Source organism: Porcisia hertigi, chromosome 35 (assembly GCF_017918235.1).
Source record: "Porcisia hertigi strain C119 chromosome 35, whole genome shotgun sequence".
Lineage (NCBI taxonomy): Eukaryota > Euglenozoa > Kinetoplastea > Trypanosomatida > Trypanosomatidae > Porcisia > Porcisia hertigi.
This window is the reverse complement of record NC_090594.1, coordinates 1,368,102-1,388,571: the sequence shown is the minus strand read 5'-3', so window position 1 is coordinate 1,388,571 and position 20,470 is coordinate 1,368,102. Positions and strand designations below refer to the sequence as shown.

At 54.9% G+C, this 20,470-nt stretch overlaps 6 protein-coding genes across 6 annotated transcripts; all 6 read left to right on the top strand.

Moving 5' to 3' along the window:
- Positions 1–2,998: 2,998 nt before the first annotated feature.
- JKF63_01352 (uncharacterized protein) lies at positions 2,999–6,967 on the top strand (the record flags this gene model as incomplete). Its single annotated transcript, XM_067897399.1, has 1 exon — positions 2,999–6,967. One exon carries the CDS (start codon positions 2,999–3,001, stop codon positions 6,965–6,967), a length of 3,969 nt encoding a protein of 1,322 aa, XP_067753556.1.
- A 1,638-nt stretch (positions 6,968–8,605) lies between these two features.
- JKF63_01351 (uncharacterized protein) lies at positions 8,606–9,487 on the top strand (the record flags this gene model as incomplete). The annotated part of the gene is made up of 1 exon (XM_067897398.1): positions 8,606–9,487. The coding sequence occupies one exon, from the start codon at positions 8,606–8,608 to the stop codon at positions 9,485–9,487; it is 882 nt and encodes a 293-aa protein (XP_067753555.1).
- A 739-nt stretch (positions 9,488–10,226) lies between these two features.
- JKF63_01350 (uncharacterized protein) lies at positions 10,227–11,507 on the top strand (the record flags this gene model as incomplete). Its single annotated transcript, XM_067897397.1, has 1 exon — positions 10,227–11,507. The coding sequence occupies one exon, from the start codon at positions 10,227–10,229 to the stop codon at positions 11,505–11,507; it is 1,281 nt and encodes a 426-aa protein (XP_067753554.1).
- Positions 11,508–12,434: 927 nt separating this feature from the next.
- JKF63_01349 (uncharacterized protein) lies at positions 12,435–14,603 on the top strand (the record flags this gene model as incomplete). Its single annotated transcript, XM_067897396.1, has 1 exon — positions 12,435–14,603. One exon carries the CDS (start codon positions 12,435–12,437, stop codon positions 14,601–14,603), a length of 2,169 nt encoding a protein of 722 aa, XP_067753553.1.
- Positions 14,604–16,304: 1,701 nt separating this feature from the next.
- On the top strand, positions 16,305–17,903 carry JKF63_01348 (uncharacterized protein; the record flags this gene model as incomplete). The annotated part of the gene is made up of 1 exon (XM_067897395.1): positions 16,305–17,903. One exon carries the CDS (start codon positions 16,305–16,307, stop codon positions 17,901–17,903), a length of 1,599 nt encoding a protein of 532 aa, XP_067753552.1.
- A 599-nt stretch (positions 17,904–18,502) lies between these two features.
- Positions 18,503–19,915, top strand: JKF63_01347 (uncharacterized protein; the record flags this gene model as incomplete). The annotated part of the gene is made up of 1 exon (XM_067897394.1): positions 18,503–19,915. The coding sequence occupies one exon, from the start codon at positions 18,503–18,505 to the stop codon at positions 19,913–19,915; it is 1,413 nt and encodes a 470-aa protein (XP_067753551.1).
- Positions 19,916–20,470: the final 555 nt, after the last annotated feature.

Genomic DNA, 20,470 nt, shown 5'->3' with positions numbered 1-20,470 from the left:
CACGACGTTGTCAAGCTCAAGAAAATCTCAGACAAAGCCCGAAGGGGGGGGAGGCGGGGGAGGGGGGATCGAGGAGAGAATGAATTGCACACCAACTGATGAGAAATAACAGTGGAACCGATTAGGCATTGTACCCAAAAGTGGTTCCATTGTGTGTGATGCTTCCTTTTTCCCCCTTTGAGCTCTACTTACTATCATCATTTTTTTCGGGGGGGGTGCTTGCCCTGCAAATCCATACTGGTACTACAAAAGGGAACCACTTCCTCCATTCTGCGCCCTCCCTGTTTTTGTTTATCTATGACCCCCCCCGCTTCACGACTTCCCTTCCCCCTTCCTACCCCGTGTTTCTCCCCCCTCTTTTCTCCTCTCGCCTTCACGCTGTTGACTCTGTCAGACTGGGCTCGTACGGGGTGTGCGCTCATGCCAACAACGTGCAATCTTTATCGCTCTCTTCATCCTTCACCCTCCTTGTGAACCGTGTTGTCGGTATTGGCCACCTTTCAGCACCCGCCCAGGTAAGAGTTAGATGGTGTAGCTGCTGCTGCTGCTTTTTCTGTCATGATGTTTTTCTCGTGTATATATATATAAGCATATTGCTGCTTTAAAAGTGAGCGTGACTTTTCTCTGAAGCGACGCCTCTTTTTTGTTGACATGTGTGATAAGCTGCCCCTTACTCTGTCGCGCCCTTTCTCTCCTCTTATCCGCAGCTCTTGCTGTGGCACATTTTTTTTGTTGTTTACTGCCACTGGGGGGGGGGGGGAGGACCCCCTTAGTGAAGTTGAGCTCAACACTTTCTGTGCTCCTGCCCTCCCCCCCCCCCTCCCTCCCTCCCTCCCCCAGTACCCCGCTCTTGTTCTCTGCGCGGCGCCTCACCCCTTTGCCACTGTTCCCCCTCTTTTCCGCCACACCACCCCAAGTGCACACGATAAAAGCACATATGTTTTTCCAGCTCTTCTCTCTTTACTTGAGGAGGACGAAAAGTCAAAAGTTGGAGAAGGAGCAACAGATGAACTTGGGGCTGGGTAGGGAGATGGGGAGGCAGGCAAATGAGAGCCAATGGGAGAACACGAACCCTGCCCGTAGAGCCATTCAGGTGCCGAGTCAAGGTTTCGCCTCCAGTCTTTTAGTTTTCGTTCCCCCGGCGTCTCAGGCACATTTGTTTTTCCTAAAGTTTTTGTTCTCTCTTGCGCGAGCTCTGCTCTCCTTCGCCATTGGCTCTCTTGAGTTTTCTTTTCGCACAAGGAAGAGAGCAAGAAGCGTTGTTCTTTCTTTTTTTTTCCAGCGTCATTCGCCCTGCTGTGGTTGTGGTTGCTAGTGTTGTATGTATGAGTTTGACAGTGTGTACTTTGGTGTGTCAAAAAAAAACAACACGCTGATTGCGGGGGAAAAGGGTATGCACGACCCTTGCGGCACGCTCAGGGGCACAGGCTCCGACGAGAGAAAAAAAAATACTCCGCAAATAAAACTGGTCGCCTACGTTTACCCTATCATCACTTTACTCTTTCGCAGGTGATTTTTTTTTGTCGTTCCTACAACGCACCAGCAGATCTTTCGGGTGCCCTTCTAGACGATGGGGGATCAAAAAACATAAAATGGCGTACTAGGCGTGTGTAGGTCAGCCTCACGTACGCGGCGTTGTGTGTATGTGTCACAATGACATGACATGCGAAATTAGGGATGTCTGACCGATTGGAGATTTTCCCCTTTTTTTCGTTTAACGCTCGCCTCTTTTTTTTTCTTTTGGTGTGACTTTTGTACTTTCCTGTGTGACGGATCCCCTCTACAAAAAAAAAACAGGGGAATGGGGGGGGGGAGGGGGGCAGGGTCAAATCAAAGACCACCATGGTGCTCCTGCACCCCTCCCCCCCCCCTCTCCACTCCACTCCACTCCACCTTTTTATTCGCTGCCTTTAAATAGGATTGGGAGAGAAGCAAACGACCCACAGGGTAGTCGACCTTGACATTCAAAACTAACCGACATTATCATGTAGAGGTGTGGGCACCACACAAATCCAATGGTGTAACCAGCGAATGTTATGAGCATGAAAAGGGGGGAGGGTGTGTCGATAGTGTATTCCTTTGCCCTTTACGAAGCCGAAAAAAAAATTATCAGTAAAAAAACTCGCAAGGAAAAAAATGTGGTGCGAAAATACACACACACACACAAATTCGATCTTTTTCACAAACACACACACACAAATAGACAAACACGCGTGAACTCACTTGGATCTGTGTGCGGGATACACATGTGTGTGTTTTTTTTTTTCAACTCCGTAAAGTATCTCTACCGAGATTGCGTGTGAGGTGTGCGTGTGTGTGTGTGTGTAGGGGGGAGAAGAAATAATTACTATCGCTTCAACGAAGGGTTTTCAGCGGAGAGTGGGATGCTGCATGGGTGCACATGAATGCACCTCCCGCCTCTCACCTCATTTGTGTCCCCTACGTATGGGTCTGGGGACAAGACTACAGACTACTGTCGTACTCGTTGAGTTACCCTTTATGCGTCTCGGCCTTTATGAGTTATTTGGAACGTTGTACTCGCTCTCTCCAACTTTCCTTGATTTTGTGACCTCGATGCACATACGACTTACACACGCACAGTGCACATTGATTTGACCGAAAAAAAAGGAGGAGCGCAAAAACAAGACACGGGGGAGGGGGGTGCTTCATTGGCTCGCTCATACACACATTAACCACCTACACGCTTAGGCAGTTTTTCATGCGAAGCAGATCGAAACAATCGATTCACGCGATCTACTTTCGTTGCTGCTGCTGCTGCTGTTATTGGGAGGGGGAGAGAGGTGCGAGTGTAGAGATCTAAATGCCTGTGTTTGCGTGAGCGAGCTGCAAACCTTCGTCATCAAGTCCACAAGAGGGGGGTAGCAAAAAAAAAAAGAAAGAGCTTTCAAGATCTCAAGTCACACACATAGCCACACTCTCACTGCCCTCTCTCCGAACACGTACACTATTTAACCTCCCCATAAATACACGCGCACAGATGTTGTCGAGGATTCATCGTATTGAACTCGACAACTTCAAGAGCTACTACGGTACCGCCGTCATTGGCCCCTTCAAAGATTTCACATGTATTGTCGGCCCCAATGGCGCCGGCAAATCCAACCTCATGGATGCGCTGAGCTTCGTTCTGAGGAGCACCGTCACACAGGCGAGTGCGTCGTCTATGCGCGGCAAGACCGCCGTTGACTTCATTCATCGCAAAGCCAAAGCGGCGGGTAAGGGGTGCAGCGTGACCCTGGTGATGCGCCATCCGACCTCCGAGGAGGAAGTTACCCCAGCTGCAGAGCTGGCTGGCGCCCAGGCAGACATGAGCGGTGCTGTTACGGCGGCCTCTCATCGTGGAACGGTTGTTGCCGATGACGCGGAGCACGTTCGCCACGGCAGCACCGTAGAAACCTCTTTCACTCGCCAGGTGGATGCGCAGGGTACGGTCTCATGTCTGCTCAACCACAAGCCTGTTACAAAGAATGAGTACGTGGACGCCCTTGCGCGGCACCGCATTGGTGACCGTGTTGACACATTTCTTGTGTTTCAGCATCAAGTCGAGGCTGTCGCCCAGAAAAAGGCTAAGCAGCTGACGGAGTTGCTTGAGCAGGTGAGCGGGAGTGGCGAACTCCAGGCCGAGTATGCTGCAAAGAAAGTAGCGCTGGAGAAGGCCAACGAGGCGCTGACGAGTGCATCACTAGAGAAGCGTGGGGCTGCGGTGGCGGTACATCAAATGCGGCTGGCAAAGAAGGAGGCGGAGCGCTACGAGGAGCTGCATCAGCAGCTGGCAAGAGCCAAGCAGGACCTGGCCCTCTCCGAGCTCTTTGCCGCTGAGACTGAACTCGAGACCCACAAAGCAGAGCTACAACAGCGTAACGATGCACTCGCGGAGCTGGAAAAGAGCATTGCGACTGAACAGGCGATTCGGGAAATGAAACGGGCCTACGCGACTGGCCACAAAACTTATTTGGAGGACCTCAAAAAGACGCGGAAGTCTGCTGATGATCTACGACTGAAACACAACACAGTGGAGCGCATCAAGGCAACGCTGGCGCACCTGACCCGCAAGTCAGAGCTGCAGCGGCAAGAGCTGGAGGCGGCGCGAAAGGCGACGACTGTTCGCTCGGCGGAGGCGGAACGCCTTGAAGGACAGCTTAAGAAGCAAAGGGCACTGTTGGACACATTCGAAAAGCGCTGGGCCTCTGAAGATAAGACGGGCGCTACACTAGACACGGTGCTGAACCCGCAGCAGCTGGAGGAGTATCGGCGACTGCGGAAGGAGGCAGAGTGCGAGACGGTGATGCTACGCCAGCGCCGTGAGACGGTGCTGCGCCAACGCGACTCCGCCCAGGAAGCCCTGAAGCAATGCGACAGAGCCACGGATGCGCACCAGCAGCAGATGACGGACGTCCGCCAGGCCATCGAGGCGGCTTCGAAATACGGTGCTGAACTGCAACGGCGCCGCAGCGAGTTGGACGAAACGGTGCGCACCCTCAAGGTCCAACTCACGGACGTCAACGGGGACCTTGAAAAGATGCAGAAGAAGAACCAAGAGCGCGAAGCGGAGTTGGCGCGGGTGCAAGAGCAGTTGCACGAACTGCGCTACATGAAGGACACACGCAAGCAAAATTCGCGTATGGCTGACGCTCTCCAGGCCCTGCGCGCGCTCTTCCCAATCCGCGGTCGCATGGTGGACCTCTGCACGGTGCCCAATGAGCGGTACCGCAACGCGGTTACGGTGGCCATGGGCAAAAACCTAGAGGCCATCGTGGTGGAGACAACCGCAGTGGCTATTCGCTGTGTGAAGTACCTAAAGGAACAACGGATGCCGCCAATGTCGTTTTTGCCCCTGGACGCTGTGCAAGGGAGAGAGGTGGACGACCGCCTGCGTACATTTGGCGGCACGTGCAAGCCAGCTGTCGACGTGGTTCGCTTTGAGTCGACCCTAGAGCCGGCGGTGCGTTACGCACTAGGCCAGACACTGCTCTGCGACACAGTTGCCGAGGCCAAGGCGGTTGCCTACGGCCGAGAAGGGGAGCGCTTCAAGGTTGTGACGCTCGACGGCACAGTCCTTCTGAAGAACGGCTCTGTTCAAGGCGGTTTGGCCTCTGTTCAGAGCCGCGCTCGTAAGTGGGACGAAAAGAAGTACGAGGATCTACGCGTCACCCGCGACCGACTGTTAAGCGAGGCCGCTGTGAGTGGTGAGGCGGAGCTCGCCCGAATTCTGATCTCAATCCGGGACATGGAAGCACGGCGCGAGTTCACCGAGAAGCGTGTTGCTGTGGCGCAGGCGGAGCAAAGTGCCAATGACGCACAGGCGCAACGGCTGGCTGAGGAGCTGGCGAAGCTGGAATGCCGCGAAGCCGATTACACTACGCGACGCGCCAGCTACGCAGCCGAGTTGCAGGTGATCCACAAAGAGCTCCTAGAGCTGTCCAAGTCCATCTCACGCGTCGAGGGACTTGTGTTCGCTGATTTCCAGAAAGAGGTGAACGTTCCCAACCTTCTGATAATGGAAGGACAGCAAGCACAAGAGGCTAAGCAGCGCGCCGAGACCCGGCAACAGCTGCTCCTCGTGATCCACAAGTTGGAGAGCTCCCTCGAGATGGAGTTGAAGCAGGTCGATGATACGAGGATCGCCGACTTGGAGGAAGTATGTGCGCGGCTCCACAAGGAAAACGAACAGTGCAAAAAGGATCTCACCGATTACAAAGCGCTCGTGGAAAAAGCGGAGCGACAGCATGAGGGGATGAAAGCCGCAGCTGCACAGAGCCGCGCGAAGCTTGACGCACTGGAGCAGCGGATTCGCAGCGCGACTCGTAACTCCGAGACGGACTTGGCCCGCGTTGCCCAGGCGCGGAAGCTGGTCACCGGCATCCAGATCACCTGCGATTCTCTGCGGCTGCGCCGGCTCAACCTGGTGCGTCGTTGCCAAATGGACGAGATCAGCATACCACTGAAGCCGGCACCCAGTGGCGGAGCGAAGCGGGCGCGCGGCGAGGACACGGACGTGGCCCCCGGCGCCTCTTCGAGACTATCAATGTCGTCTTTGCACCAACGGTCTAGCACTGCGGGGAGCCGAACGCATATCCTTCTCTCCGAGCCGTTCACGCTGCTTGTCGAAGGCGGAGCGAGCCAGAGCAGTCTTCGCAGATTGACGAACACCGCGTCTTCCTCTGCCTCTTCACCGGCTCTCGATGCAGAGACCACTATGTGCGTCGACTTCTCCTCGCTCACGGAGGCTCAGCGGACGGCCGCAGCGGACCGATCTCATTTTTCCGCATACAGCCAACGCATCCAGGCGCAAGTGGAGGCGCTCACCGTGGAAATGGAGTCTCTGGCGCCAAATATGAAGGCAGCCTTGCGCGTCACAGCCTCGGAAGATCGGCTGGGCACGTCATCGACGCTGCTTGAGGAGGCCCGCGAGGTTGCCCGTGTGGCAAACAAGGAGTTCACCCGTGTCAAGGAGCAACGAACAACGCGCTTCATGGAGATGTTCGAGAAGGTGGCGGCCACGGTCGACCGAGTGTACCGAGAGCTTACCATGGGCACTCGCGCCCAGGCAGTGCACGGCTCGGCCTACCTTAGCCTGGAAAACGTTGAGGAACCGTACCTCGGCGGCACCACCTACCACGCGACTCCGCCCTTCAAGCGCCTCATGCCAATGGAACTTCTCTCCGGCGGTGAGCGCACCATGGCGGCGCTGGCGCTCCTATTCGCCTTTCACGACGCTTCCCCGACACCTTTCTTTGTCCTGGACGAGGTAGACGCGGCGCTGGACGCAGGCAACGTTGAAAAGCTTGCTAGTTACCTCCGCAAATATTGCCAGTCGTGCCAGTTTGTTGTGGTGTCGCTAAAGGACCAGCTTTATCACATGGCCGACATGCTTCTTGGCGTCATGAAGGACAAGGAGCGAGAAAGCTCCAAGGTACTCACTATGGACCTGCGTGGCTATCCATACTAACGCGCCCAAGAACGACGACGACGACCACCACCACCACCAAAGAACAAGGAGGGGGAAAAATGGGGGTTTTGTGATGAAGAGATGAAAAAAAAAAACAAGGGCCTTCCCCGGGACAGAGAGCAGGCCACCGACCGCGGTGTAGAGGAGGCATGAGGGTGTGTACCGCGCCACACCTTTCGGCGTCGTCTTTTTTCCCTCTCAGACCCGGCCACTTCGCACTACTCCGGCTCGCTTTCTCTTCTCATGCTCCCGGGCCTGTGTCTGTGTGTCTCATCTCTTTGTACGGAGAGTATCCATAATGGTGCATGACGTCGTCGAGAGCCTGATGAGCTGCGACAACAGGACGCACCCCCGTGAGGGGGTGGAGAAAGCACGTTGAGTCTTTTGCCACTGACGATGTGGCTGTCTCCTCACTGACGTACGTTTGCCCAAGAGGCGTGGGCCGATGCTCGTGCTCATTTTTCAATCCTTTACTTCAACAACAACAGAGAGATGAATGCGTCTTTTCCCCTTTCAGAGAACATAGACGGAAAGTGGTGCGCCTCTGTCACTCCCCCCACGGTGCTACCTGGGCGCACTTTTTTTTTCCATTACTCAGATAGAATGAATACCATAGAGAGAGACAGAGAAAAATTCACGTTGCCCCCAGCCCGTTCCTCTCCACCCCCGTGAGCATATTGCTGTAACACCAAAAGGACATGGGAAACAAAAACGAAGCAGACTCCATATATTTCATTTTGCTGTTGTTTGCCCTGGATGCCACCCTGTCTCTCCACCCCACCCCCTCCTCCGCGCGCATAGACGAAACTTTTGACTGTTGTTGTTGTCTTTTTTTTTTTGACTCACTCGTGTGGTTTTTCCTTTCTCATTGGGGTGAGTAACGTCTCGCTTTCCGGGTGCTTCGCATTCTTGACGCTGTGCAGCAGTGGTGGTGCGGCTCACATCTGTAACTTGAGCTGTTCCTGTGACTGATGTACCTGTGATTGCGCGTATGTGACTGGAATCTGTGTACGCACGCTGACCTCGTACATTTGTCGGTGAAGACTGTCCCACAGAGAGAGAGAGCTTGCGCTCCCCCACAAAAAAAAAATCGCTTGTTTGATAAGTCCGCACGCGTAAAAATGACGGTTCACCCCCCCCCCCTTACACACGCACACACACACATGCAGGTGTGACCACCGCCAAGGAGACGCTGAGTGGCGATGAGTAAGGGGGATACCTGCACCACCAAGTCGAATGCTGCGCACACCTTCAGATAGACGACTTTGCACTTCTTCCCCTTATTCTCTACCCCTGCTCTTTCTCCCCTCTCGTCGTGCACACTCTGAGGTCCACCTATGCAACACAGCTTCTAGCTCGCTGTCGCCTCTCTTTGCCACATAAGTGGCTGTTCTGCTCAAGACTCACTCGCCACTGGCTTTATCAAAAGGAAAAAAAAGAAGAGTAACCCTGACGTATGCGTCGAGCGACGCGTCTGCGTTAGCGGTCGTCCTTCCACTTGTGGGTCAAGTTGCTTCGGCACGCTAAGAAATCGGCTCTCGGACAAGTTTTGCTGCATCCTTCTTTTTTGTTGTTGTTGTTGGTCAAGACAACTTGCGCGCGCGGCGCCACCTGGCCCCAGCCGCCTCCTTGACCACCATGGGAGAGAAACAGTCGAAGGGGTACTGGCAAGACGATGAGGACGCGCCAGTCTGCAACGGCTGCGGCTGCCCTTTCTCCACCACGCTGCGCCGTCACCACTGCCGCAACTGCGGATACGTCTTATGTGGCGACTGCTCGCGGCACCGCGCTGCTATTCCGATGCGAGGCATGACAGGACCTGAGCGCGTGTGTGACGCGTGCTATCTTGCTCTACGCAACAACAACATTGCAGTGAGCAGCCTCAAGAGAGGGGGTCCAGGTTTCATCGTCAATCGAAGTGAAACGCCGGGTCGAACAGCTGTGTTGGCGACATGCAGCACTTTCGGTGGTCCGTCAATCGACTTCATTGCACTGGATCCCGCTGCAACGCAGCCATCGAGCATCGCTCCAGAAATGACGGAGGAGGAGCGAAAAGCCGAGGAATACTACAGCGATTTGTACCGCGGTGACACCGGTGACCAGAGCGATGACGCTGCAGAGAATGTTGGCACTCGCCAGGCGGCTATCGGCCCCGAGGCGATGGAGAAGGAGCGCCTCATTCAGCGTTGGAATATGGTGCGCCAGGCAACTGTCTACATCGACATTCTCTTGCAACAGTCGGAGCGCGTGGAGCCGGATACAGCGGTAGAGTATAGTCGCGAGACAGAGGCCCTCACCTTGGAGCCGGAACTGCCCATCAGCAAACTCGGCACTCAGATGTTGCCGCTGCCGAAGCCCACCAGCGATAGCGCTCGCTACCTCGTAGAACCGGTGACAACAATAGGAATACCCGCCACCACCATGCTAGAAAAGGTAGCGGCAGGTCTAACGCAGCGGCTTGCGACGCGGCTACCTACGCATGCACCAGCGCATAAGTCGGACGATTATGTCGGCTACTAGAAGCCATCCTGCGTGCGTTATATATATATATATATTCAAAATTTGGAGGTGGAAAGGCAACGGTGTGCGCTTTTGAACGTGCAGTAAAGCCATTGTGAGGCCTGTGGTCCTGCGTTTGACCGCAACCGTCTCTCCTCCTGCTGTTGTGTGGGCGATGAGCCAGTCAATTATTTTTGTATTGCTGTAAGTCCCCAGCACCTCGGCTGGCTTGTTCGTTAGGCAACGAATGATTTATGCTGGGATCACGCAACTCTCGCCCCCGTGTGCCTTCCCTTTTTGTCTTCCCAAACGTTTCCTTCAGTATATAGTCACAGCGGGGTGCCCTGACAACGCTCCCTTCCCCCCCCCCCCTTCTCCATGCCTCCGTCTGCGGAATGTCTCCTCTTGTCCAATACAGCGAGCCTTCGCAGTCCTTCATCTTGTTCTTCCTTCTCTCCACATTGTGCGCTCCTCTCCTCTTCTCCCCCCCCCCTCCCTCCCCCTCAAGTCGAGTAGAAGGGGAGGCTGCCGAAATTAACCCGCCGATAGGCCTGTCGACGCCACACACGCAGACACCGACGTGGGCCTTTTTGTAGTAGTAGTGAGAAAGCGAGGCTGATCACATTACTCATCGCAGCAACGTCCGCATACACGCATACACACACACACACACGAAAAAAAAGGGGGTGTCCTGTTCGGTGTCACGCCGTCTGGCGGCCTGTGAAGGTGGGAGCAGACCCTACTATCGTTCACTGGCCCCATGATGCGCCCAAGCGGCGCCCTGCGGCGCCAGATGCGCCCCTACTATAATCTACCCTCCAAGTCGGAGCACGGACGCCGCATGACCGGATTTCTCACACCATATCGTCACTGGATGTGGAAGCAAAACGAGCTCTGGCGCAACGTGCACGAGGCCCAGTTCGAGCATCTGCGAAGGGTCTACAAGCGGCAGTGGCTCGAATCATTCCGCGTCAACGCTGACGAGTACATTTACAAATACAATATCACAAAATCCGCACAGCTGGCGCAGTGGGAGCATGAGATGCAAGGGCAAGAGCGCAAGCGTCGCGAGTCGCAGCAGCTGGCGCAGGGCCGCCAAGCACTGAAGAAGAAGCACCTGGATTTGCTGCGTGAGTTCCATGAGCGGCAATTCTTCTACTGGTATGAACGCGCGAGTGAGCGCTTGCAGTACATGACCCACATCAATTACATTTCACAAAACAGCATTCAGGAGCACATCGATCGCGAGCTGGACAAGTACGTGGTGGGGTCGAAGGCACCATACCCACTTAACTTTGCCGGCCAAATGCCCATGCTAGAAGACAAGGATGGCAACATTGCACAGGTGCCCGCGAATCTAATGGCGAATCACGCTACAGAAAACCCAGGTGACGGAGCTACCATGTACGAGCCACCGGAGGGCACCGCCGTCGCGGAAGAGAAGCTGCTGCAAATGATGGCGTCAGCTCAGGAGGAGGAGCTGCGCCTCCGCCCCGAGGATAGCGAGGCTTGGTCGGAGTCGGTGGAGGACATGGACCGCAGCGAAAGCGCAAAACTTGACTCGCGCAAGGTTGCGCGCAGCATGGAGGAAACAGATGAGGAGCGGGAGGTGAATCGACGAGCGTACATCGATCGTGGAAAGACGGGCTCAAAGACGATTTTCCGCCGCCCACGCTTCGGGGACGATGGCGCCACGCCGCCGAGCGCGGGTGGTGCAACGCCAATGAAGCGCCGCAAGTCAAAGACAGACAGAATGCATGCCCTACAGGAGCAGCAAGACGCTGCCGTGGCGAAGGCGACTGCCAAGGCGCTGAGAGACGGAGATAGTGCCGCCGAGGCGACTAAGCGCGGTGAAGTGGCGCAGAATCAAGGCCGCTTCCGCGATCGTATGATCACGCCGTCTCTTGAAACTTTGCAGCAGTCACCTGAAATGATGGCGCAGAACAAGCCGGGCGGCCGTGTGCGGACACATCACCTCATGCAAAGGGTCTACGGCCTCGGCAAGTTCAAGAAAGGTGGTGGTGGGGACGAGGACGCGTAGCTTCAGAAGGCAGCGGAGTCGTCGGTGGGGGTCTTTGAACACGTGTATGCGTCTATCATGCCAGCAAAACAAAAGATTTGATAGGCCCACACGTACGTAGCCCAAGTGTAGGTGCAAGGCGAGAAACGAGACACGGTGATCTTTGAGCGGGCTACTAGGCAACTATGTACGTTTCGCAGTGAACGCACTACGCTCGCTTTGCGCCCTCTTCTCCCCTTCCCCTCCCCCCCCCCCCCCAGTCTTTCGTTGTGTGGTTTGTTGGAATTCCCGATGCTCTTTCCTTGTCACAATAACAACAGCCGGCACACTCTCGTGCAAGAGGGAAAAACAAAAAGACAAACTTTTTTCATTTGACTGCATTACCCCATAAGTCTCCCTCTCGGGAGAACCGTCCTCCCGATGCCATTTGTAGCACGCTTTGTGCGTGTGTCGGTGTCGGTGACATGCACATGCACACAGGTGTGTCACGGTGATACCCCTCAAAGGCTCGCGGCTTCTTCTCACTCCTGGCTTCCCCGCCCTCACTTTCTTTTCCTGTAGGGTGGCCTCTTGCCAGGTCCTTGTTGACTTGATCTGCACACCTGCACTGCGGCGCCTCACCTACTCATTGCTTTTCTGCTCGCCCGCATCTCGTTTGCACCGCCCATTGGAGAACGGGGGGACGCAGAGAAAAAGGTTCCTCGTCACCCCAGTGTCCTCTGCTCCCGTTGTCCGGTGTAAAATGCACTTGGGTGTAACGTAGCACGCAGCTTCCCCCGTTGAGAGCCTCACACCGCGAACCCCCCCAAAAAAAAAATCTTGTGAGCGGCTCCGTTAACTGAACCAGCGTCGGCGAGTCGTGCCCTATTCGGACGAATCCGCGGCGTTACTTCCAGTCTTTTCCTTTGTTTAGCATCAATCACAGGAACGGTAGCGTCTCTCAGCCAGATGCAATCCTATCTTCTCGAGGTGGCCGTGAAGCGGGTGTACGGACTCAACCCACTCATTGCCAGCCTAGCATCGAAGATTGTTGTAGAGGTGCGCTTCCTTGACTTCCCCTTCATCACGGTACATCCGCAAAAATACGCTGTTGGGGACACGGTGACGTACAACGTCTGTCACAAGGCGGACTTTCGGATGAAGAGCGAGCAGGCCGTTGCCACGTTTCCCGTGACGTGCCAGTGTCAGTTGGTCACTGTTGACAGCGGCGCAGTTCCTGGCACGGCGCGGTGGTCGTGTCCTTGTCCGTTGGTGCCACAGTCTGATGCAGCTGCAGAACCCTCTCTGCGCACCTACGCCAACTACGTCATCAGAAACGCCGCCGGAGAAACGGTGGGCTACGCTGATATGAACTGCCGGGTTCTCTCGCAGGACGTGCTCTCCACAGCTCCCGTGCAGGCACCAGCGCCAGTGCCGGTCTACGTGCCAACACGGCAAGCCTCAGTGAGACCGCCGCCGATCGCTGCACCGCCTACCAGCGCTCCAGAGCCAAGCAGGGAAACACAGGCCGAGCCAGGAAAGCCGTACATCCTGCGTGTGATAGTTAGTGAAAACGACCGACATCGCCGCCCAAGCCAGCCCGCTCGCTGTGATAATCTGCAAGGCGCATCACGTGCGCCCGAGGCCACAGCGGCGACGCACGCCAGTAGTAACGGTCGTGGCCAACAACAGCGGCCTCTCTCGGCCAACACCGCTGAGAGAGGCACTTTGCTTCATCTTTTGCAGTACGACGTGGCTTATCAGCTGCAATCCCTCAGCGAAACAGTCGCGGCAGCATTGCAGCGCGAGCACGACGTGTTGACGCGCATACCACTGAAAGGCTCGGATCGAAGTGGATCTGTTCGCACCGCCAAGCTCACCAAGTCGATCGATCAGCATGTCGCATCGATTGTGAGGCTGGCGAACATTATTTTGCAGGTGGCGAATCAGCTGGTGGACAACAGTCCCGCTCCGCCGCACACTGGAACGAGTCGTAAGCTGAAAGATATGGCACAGCAAAAGCGAAATCCAGTGAACAAGTTGCCGCTCCCCGCTAACGGCTCCGTTGGTCACTATTTGATGTACGACGTGCTCTATCAGCTGCAGTGCCTAGGGACAAACTTGTCGTACATGACTGTTGCCTACCGCGTTGCACTAGACACATCGCTCTCATCGATCCCCGCACAGCATGTCGAGTACTGCGACGCGCTCGCGCACGACATACAGCACCTCACGAAACGCGTCAACATTCTCATTCAGTCGAGCATAGATGGAACACTCAGCACAGCCACACTGCCTGTGGCCCCAGGGCCCGTCGCCCTGAAGAAAGGCCACCAGAGCAAAAAGACAAGCGCACAGGACTCACCACAGGTTGCAGTTTCTCAGGTGAACGTCCCACAGACCGCTGGTGTGGCTCGCAGCCTGAGCAGCAGCTCCCACTCGTCTTTCAGCAGCCTCCACAGCACGAGCAGTAGTAGCTTCACATCGTCCTCCCTTTCATCATCTTCGTCTTCCTTCCTGAACCTGCCGACGACAGCAGCAGCACCGCAGCCGCCACCGGCGGCGGCGCCCGCTCCAACGGCTGTAACGCCAATGAGGCAAACGTCGCCCTCATCATCAGCAACACCACCACTCGCATCACCGCCACCGCCACCCAATACTGTCGCCGTCCTGCCAGCTCAGCCGACCGCAAAGCCACTTGCGACACCGTCAACGTCACATACCCAGCTGTCGGTCTCCCTCCCCATCAACACGCCAACCACCGTGCCGCACGCCAATCAGCTGGCGATACCCGTGTCGCAGATTCAACAACTCAACAGCCTGCAACCTCCACCCATAGGCAAGCCCTCGTCGGTGCCAGCCTTCTCCGCCTCACAGAACACTGGCCTGTACGGCGCTGTTACCTCCTCCTCCTATGTGCAGCAACCAGTCCTCGCCACCGGTAGCGCACCGATGCTGAATCCACCGTACTTGTCATCGGTGCCTCCGCCACTCGCATCACTTACGCCGCTGACACCGCCAAGTGGCACACTGTCGCCACCGGTAATACCTGCACCGAACTTGACCACGCCGCCGTCTACCCAGCCCCAGCCGCAGGTGACCTTCCCGATTTCGATCCCTGTGCCGATCCCACATTAACCTGGACGGTGTCAAGTCTCCTCCTTAATTTCTCTCGTTGGGAATACGGCATCATCCCTGACCCCTTATAGATTTTTCCCCCCGATTGTGTCACTGCCCGCAATGCCCCTCAGACCCCAGGCACGCCCAGTGTCGTAGCCGGGGGCGCGCTACCCGCTCTGTGAAGAAGCCCCGCAACGTCTATGCCCATCTCGATGACGAACCGCTCCTGGTGGCACCAAGGCCTGGCGCCTACGACGTACAGAAGTCAAGGCGTACTTCTCGCTGCTGCCGTCGGCGGCCACATGTTGAGCGGCGTTGCATCGGGGCGACCTGCGACAGTGAGCACGCCTGTACCTTCCCATATGGTGGGTATAGTGTTCGCGTCGCTGGAATGCGTCTCAGTGTGGACCCCCCACTGCCTACTCCCAAGCGGGGCCAGGATGGCCCGAGGGATGCACCACGCGACGACAGCCGTGGTTGGCGCGGCTATGAGGGGCAGCCTGCGTAGTGGAGGTGGGTAGAGCCTGGCCAGAGGTCCTTCCAAGATGATGGAGTCACCCATTCCCGCAACGTCTGTGCACCGCCTCTTGGCACCGGGCGATGGGCTCTTGACGGGTCGGGATAAAGTGTGGAGTTGGCATCTGGATCTACGGCAGAATGGAAGAACTTGTTTTTTTTCCCCCTCATTGGGAGAGCTTACCCTGAAGAATCTCGGAGCTATAATGCACATGCAAACACATCTTGCCGCCCTCTGTCATGCCTCGGCTAAAAGCCGCGTCGTGCAAGACAAAGCCACCTGCCTATCGTATCAGCTCGTACGTCCAACTGGCTCACCATGACCTTACCCACTCGTTCTTCCGGTATGTGCTGCGCCATCGCTGCCAAATGCGGACCCGCGTGGGCTGCGCGTCTACCCTCGAGCGAGTCCTGACCAAGGAGGGGGCTGGCATGCCTCGGGTCAGACCTGCCTCCCCGGACCCTGAACCCTGCCTGTGCACCGCGCTGGGGCCTTGGGGGTGGGGGGTCGATAGTGGAATCCAAGGTGCTCTCGTTATACATCTGGCATGTGTGCCTCGCACGCACCCACACCCCGAGGCTCATGAGTATGGATCTCTTCACGCCTTCTTCATCGCTCCCTCTTGTTCCTCTGACCGCGGGGCTCTTCTGGACGCACTGCCCAGCACAACCCTTTGTGCTGCCAGCGTGTATCCGGTGCTCGCCCCCCCCCCTTTATCTGCCCACCATGGCCCCCTCCGCGCAAGGGCATGGCCGCCAGCAGAGGGGGGGGGGCGCGCCGCCCCCGCCGTTTTCCCCCCGGCCCTGCCAAAGCGATGAAGGGCGAGCGGCGTCCCGGGGAAGCTGGTCCCCGCGCGTCCTGTGAGGCGTTGGGCGGCGGGATGGGGGGGCGCCACCGCTTCGGGGGCGCGCCAGTGTCGGGAAATGGCTGGCGGGTGGTTTTTTCGCGCGGCGGGGCGGCGGCCTCCCTGGCCCGGCAAAAGGGCCTGGGCGGCCGCGCAAGGGCCCCGGCCCCCCCCACACACACACACACACCAACACCGGCCGCACCCAGGCCAGCCGAAAAGGCAAACCCACGGCGCCCGGGCGCAGCAAAGAGCAAGACCACCCCCACCGCGCTTATGCAACACTCCCCCCCCTCTCTTCCCGCATCTTTTTTTTTCGATTTTCTGAGTAGTAGGACACGAACTGACGCGGGAAAAAATGCGGAACGCCTTGATTTTCTCTGGTCAAGGAACACATACCAAGCGCATGTGTCTCTCCCTCCTTGATGACCCTGCTGTTGTCCAGGTATGGGAGCGCATGGCAGATTGCATGGCCCGCAATTTCGGCATTTCATTACACCACATTATTCAAGAAAACCCTAAAAAAGTCATGGCACGTGATGATGCTTTCGTCGTGGATGAAGTCTGCAAGCGCCCTTGCACAGAAATGCTGAACATGAAAGAATCCACACCCTGTACTCACGCAATCACACATCCAGATGGTGTCATGCAGCTCACTTACCTGACGCAACCGTGCGTTCTTGCCGCACAGCTTCTTGCGTACGAAAAGTTGAAGCATGATAATCCACGGGTATACAACAACCAAATTTCTTGCATCGCTGGACATAGCTTAGGTGAATTCACAGCTCTCACAGCTCTTGGTGTCTTCACTCCGGAGACTGCTATTGATTTGACATTTAAACGTGGCCTACTCATGGAGCAAGCATGCGATGGCGTTCCACGTGGAAATAGGAAGCTGTACGCCTGCAACCCACAGCGAGCAAAACTCAGCGATGACATTGACGCTGTAGACGCGTTATTTTTCACACTGGTCGAGAAAGTCGCCCAATCGCTTTCGCACACATCCTCATTTTTAGAAATTGTGAACAACAACCTCACGCATCAACAATACGTCGTGGCTGGGGACCTGGTCGGGTTGGCGGTACTTGGCAAGTGCCTGGATCCGCTGTTCCGTGCAAACTGTGCAAACGGGGAGGATATCGAAGTGCTTGTAAATCATGCACTTACATCTGTCCGTATCGATGACAGAGATGGTGTTGCAAAGGATCCAAACGTCGTCAGCGATCAAGATTTCGCAACATCGTCCGCGCAAAAGTATGGTTCGAAATCCACGTTTCGCCGGTTTATCAAGGGTGCGGATGACGGCTTTACTCCATTGCTGGAGGAACTCACCCACCTCACATTGGAGGAAGAGGGCCGTAGTGGCCTCAAAAAGAAATCTTGGTTTATTCCTCTGACCGTGGAAGTCCCTTTTCATTCGAGCAAGCTTCGACGTGCCATGGACAGCTTTCTTCCTGTCGTGCGCTCGGCTTTACCAGATGAAGCAGTTCTGCGTGATCTTTTCTCGATTTCCAGCGACGGCATTCTTGAAGAGACACGGCGTATCCATCCTCTATGGATAACGAATTTGACTGGAGGGGTTTTTGACCCATTAAGCAGCGCTTTTCAGAAGAGCGCGCTTGAATATATGCGGAAGGCGAACGTTGGTGAAATCCATCACAAAGGTCGACTTGAGAGCAATCTCATTGTCGATGCGTTTAACAGTGCTGTCGCAGACGGAAGCGTGAGGGAAATGACGGCTGCTGTGCTGGCAGCTCAACTAGCACACCCCGTACAATGGATAGAGACGATGAAAGAGGTTGTCGTGAAGCAAAGATGCTCACGCATTCAAGAAGCCTCGCCACAAAAGAACATGTCAGAGATTTTCAGGCGTGCTTCTTTTTCTACTGATGATAACTGCGCCAACCGCATCACTCTTCAGGTTTCCTCATTTCCAACAGAAGCTCCCCTTTTGTAGCGTAGGCCCCTATTTTTTTTTCTCGCTGTTGTTGTTGTTGGTAAAATTATGCGTCTGTATCTGTTTGACCTATCCGCAAGGCGTTGAAATTGCTAGCTTGTGTGAAAGCATACCTGCAGATATATGCATGTATCTGGATGCTTTGCTTCCCCACGTATATATGTTTTAAAATTTTTCTCGTGTTTCCCCCATAGCGAAAAAACAGGAGGGAAAACATGTCCACACCGCGTTTTCTCGCCAATGGCATCTTCAAGTAAGCTTTCTTCGCCTGCGAAATGCATGAGGTCTTCGTTGAAGTACAGATGATAAAAAGAAAAAAAAAGAAAAAAAGACGGCGTCTGGCGACCGCTCTGAACAAACTTTTTAGATGTCAGTACCATGGCATTCTGTTATCCGTGTTCTCAGTGGGGCTTCTAGTTCTATCTATCTGCTGTTTTCATCTTTTTTTATTATTCTGTCTTTGCTTGACACCTAGTTCTAATGACAAGGGGGCGGGGGGAGGGAAACATCGACAACATTCTGTTCTTTTCTAATGAACTCTGCTCCATTTTGTGACTCGTTTTTCTATCGGAGCAGTCCCCATCAGAACTGAAATCCACATGCTTCGAGTCAATCTTGTGAAACGACAGGCCCGTGGCATATTTTCCCCATCTTCATGTAAGCTGCTTTGGTGGAGATACAAGGAAAATGACCTGCATCGGCTTGCACGGCAGCGCCCGTGGTGGGAAACGGCTGCTATTTTCACTGGGCTTCTGGTTTTCGTAAATGTAATGAGCGCCAGTTTTTACATGCTGAACCGATGGTATCAGCGCTGGCGTCCATCAGGGAACGAATTGCACATTCGCGAGTCAATCGATCAGAAGTTGTTTTCAAGGCCTGATTTAGCCGTGGTTGCTGTACGGATGCTGCTGCATCATGCACTCAGCAACACGCAAACACCGTTTGGATGTCCCATTGTGGCACCTGAAAATTATCGAGAAGAGGCCGAAGAGATTGTCGACTTCATCTGGAAACTAAATAGGGAACAGCCGATGTATACATTCCCCGATTTATGGGCAATGTTTACGGTAAAAGCAATGGCCCGTCTTGGTGGACCCAACGTGGTGCCTCTTCGCGGCCGTGATGACCCGCCCGAATTCATGACGCGTAACTTGTTGCTTGCATTTCCGAGATCTTTAATTCGTGAGAATGATCGTGATGTCCTCAACATGAAGCGTGTTTTATCACGTCAGGGGTTTTCATTGGAGCAACTCGTTGCCTTGATCGGGTGCACCCGCTGTATCGGTTATCACGACGCCGCCAACTTTCACACCCGCGAGGAGGTGAAGCCGAGGATTAAGCGGCGCCCTGGAGTTATAGGGCCCAGTGGCGACGAGTATCACTTGCCCGAAACGATTCAAAAGACTACCATGGACCCATATGTTTTTGGTTCGGAGTACTTTGATCTTCTGCTGGATTACAAATGGAAGCAGTCGGGATTCTTTCACCAACGAGGAAGCGGTGAGTATTTGTGTAATGCGAAAGAGCGTGCGCGTCAAGTAACACTGCTCGATCCCTTTTCAGAGAAATCGCTCGAGTCGCAGAGACGCAGGATAGATGCTGCTGAGAAAGCACGGGAGGGTGTTGATGCCCTAGAAAAACGCGGCTCAGAAACCATGGAAGGCGATCACCGCGCTCTCGGTGGTGGCCGTTTTGGTCGCAGCGGAGAGGCTCAGTTTATTCCTGGTGAAACTAGCACCAAGTGGAATGACAATGCGGAGCGTGGCAATCGAGAACCGGATATCGCGGGAGATCCTGACTACGAGATTGAGCGCGTGGCCGAAGCTGTTGATCCGTGTGAGCATGTATCAATGCGCGGAATAGATGTCATGCTTTTGGACGACGCTCTCACAAAAGGCTGGTTGTATCAATTCGGAGACAACGAGCTGGAGTTCTACGCCGCTGTATCAGAGGTGATTTCGGACATTCAAAGAAGAGGGCACAATCCAAATAAGCTCGCCACGTGGAAGTGAGCATTTCCACAGCCGTTCGTTTCTAAAGAATGTTTTGTTCTCGAACATCTTCGGGTGTGGTTAAGTAACAGACTGTTCGGCATCTGCTTTTTTTTCCATGCGCTGGGTGATGATCTGCATATGTCACAGACGAAAAACGACCAGGTTCACTTAGGCTATTTGTGTGCACCACCGGGAGGGTGGAAACAAACATTTGAGTGAGTGGCATCGCCACGGTTTTCCGCACTGGATGGGTCTTTTCATTTTTGCAATGTCTAAAACGCACGGGAAAACATTTTTCGAATGCTTTCTCCATTCAATCTTCATGGGTTATTGGCACATTCGCTTCGCAGTTTGCGAAATGTTCACCGCGATGCTTTAAACGTGAGCGCTCTCTTCACCGTTTTTTTTTTTCCATGGCATTCTTTTTTCTTCGCCCCTTGCTCTTTTTCTGGTTGTTTGACACAGGTGCTGTTACAGTTCAGGCGATAAGCAGCGACGAGGCTAGGGTTGTACTCCTTCCTTTTCTAATGAGGAGGTAAGTGCCAGGAAAAAAGGAAGAGAAGAAACTACGAC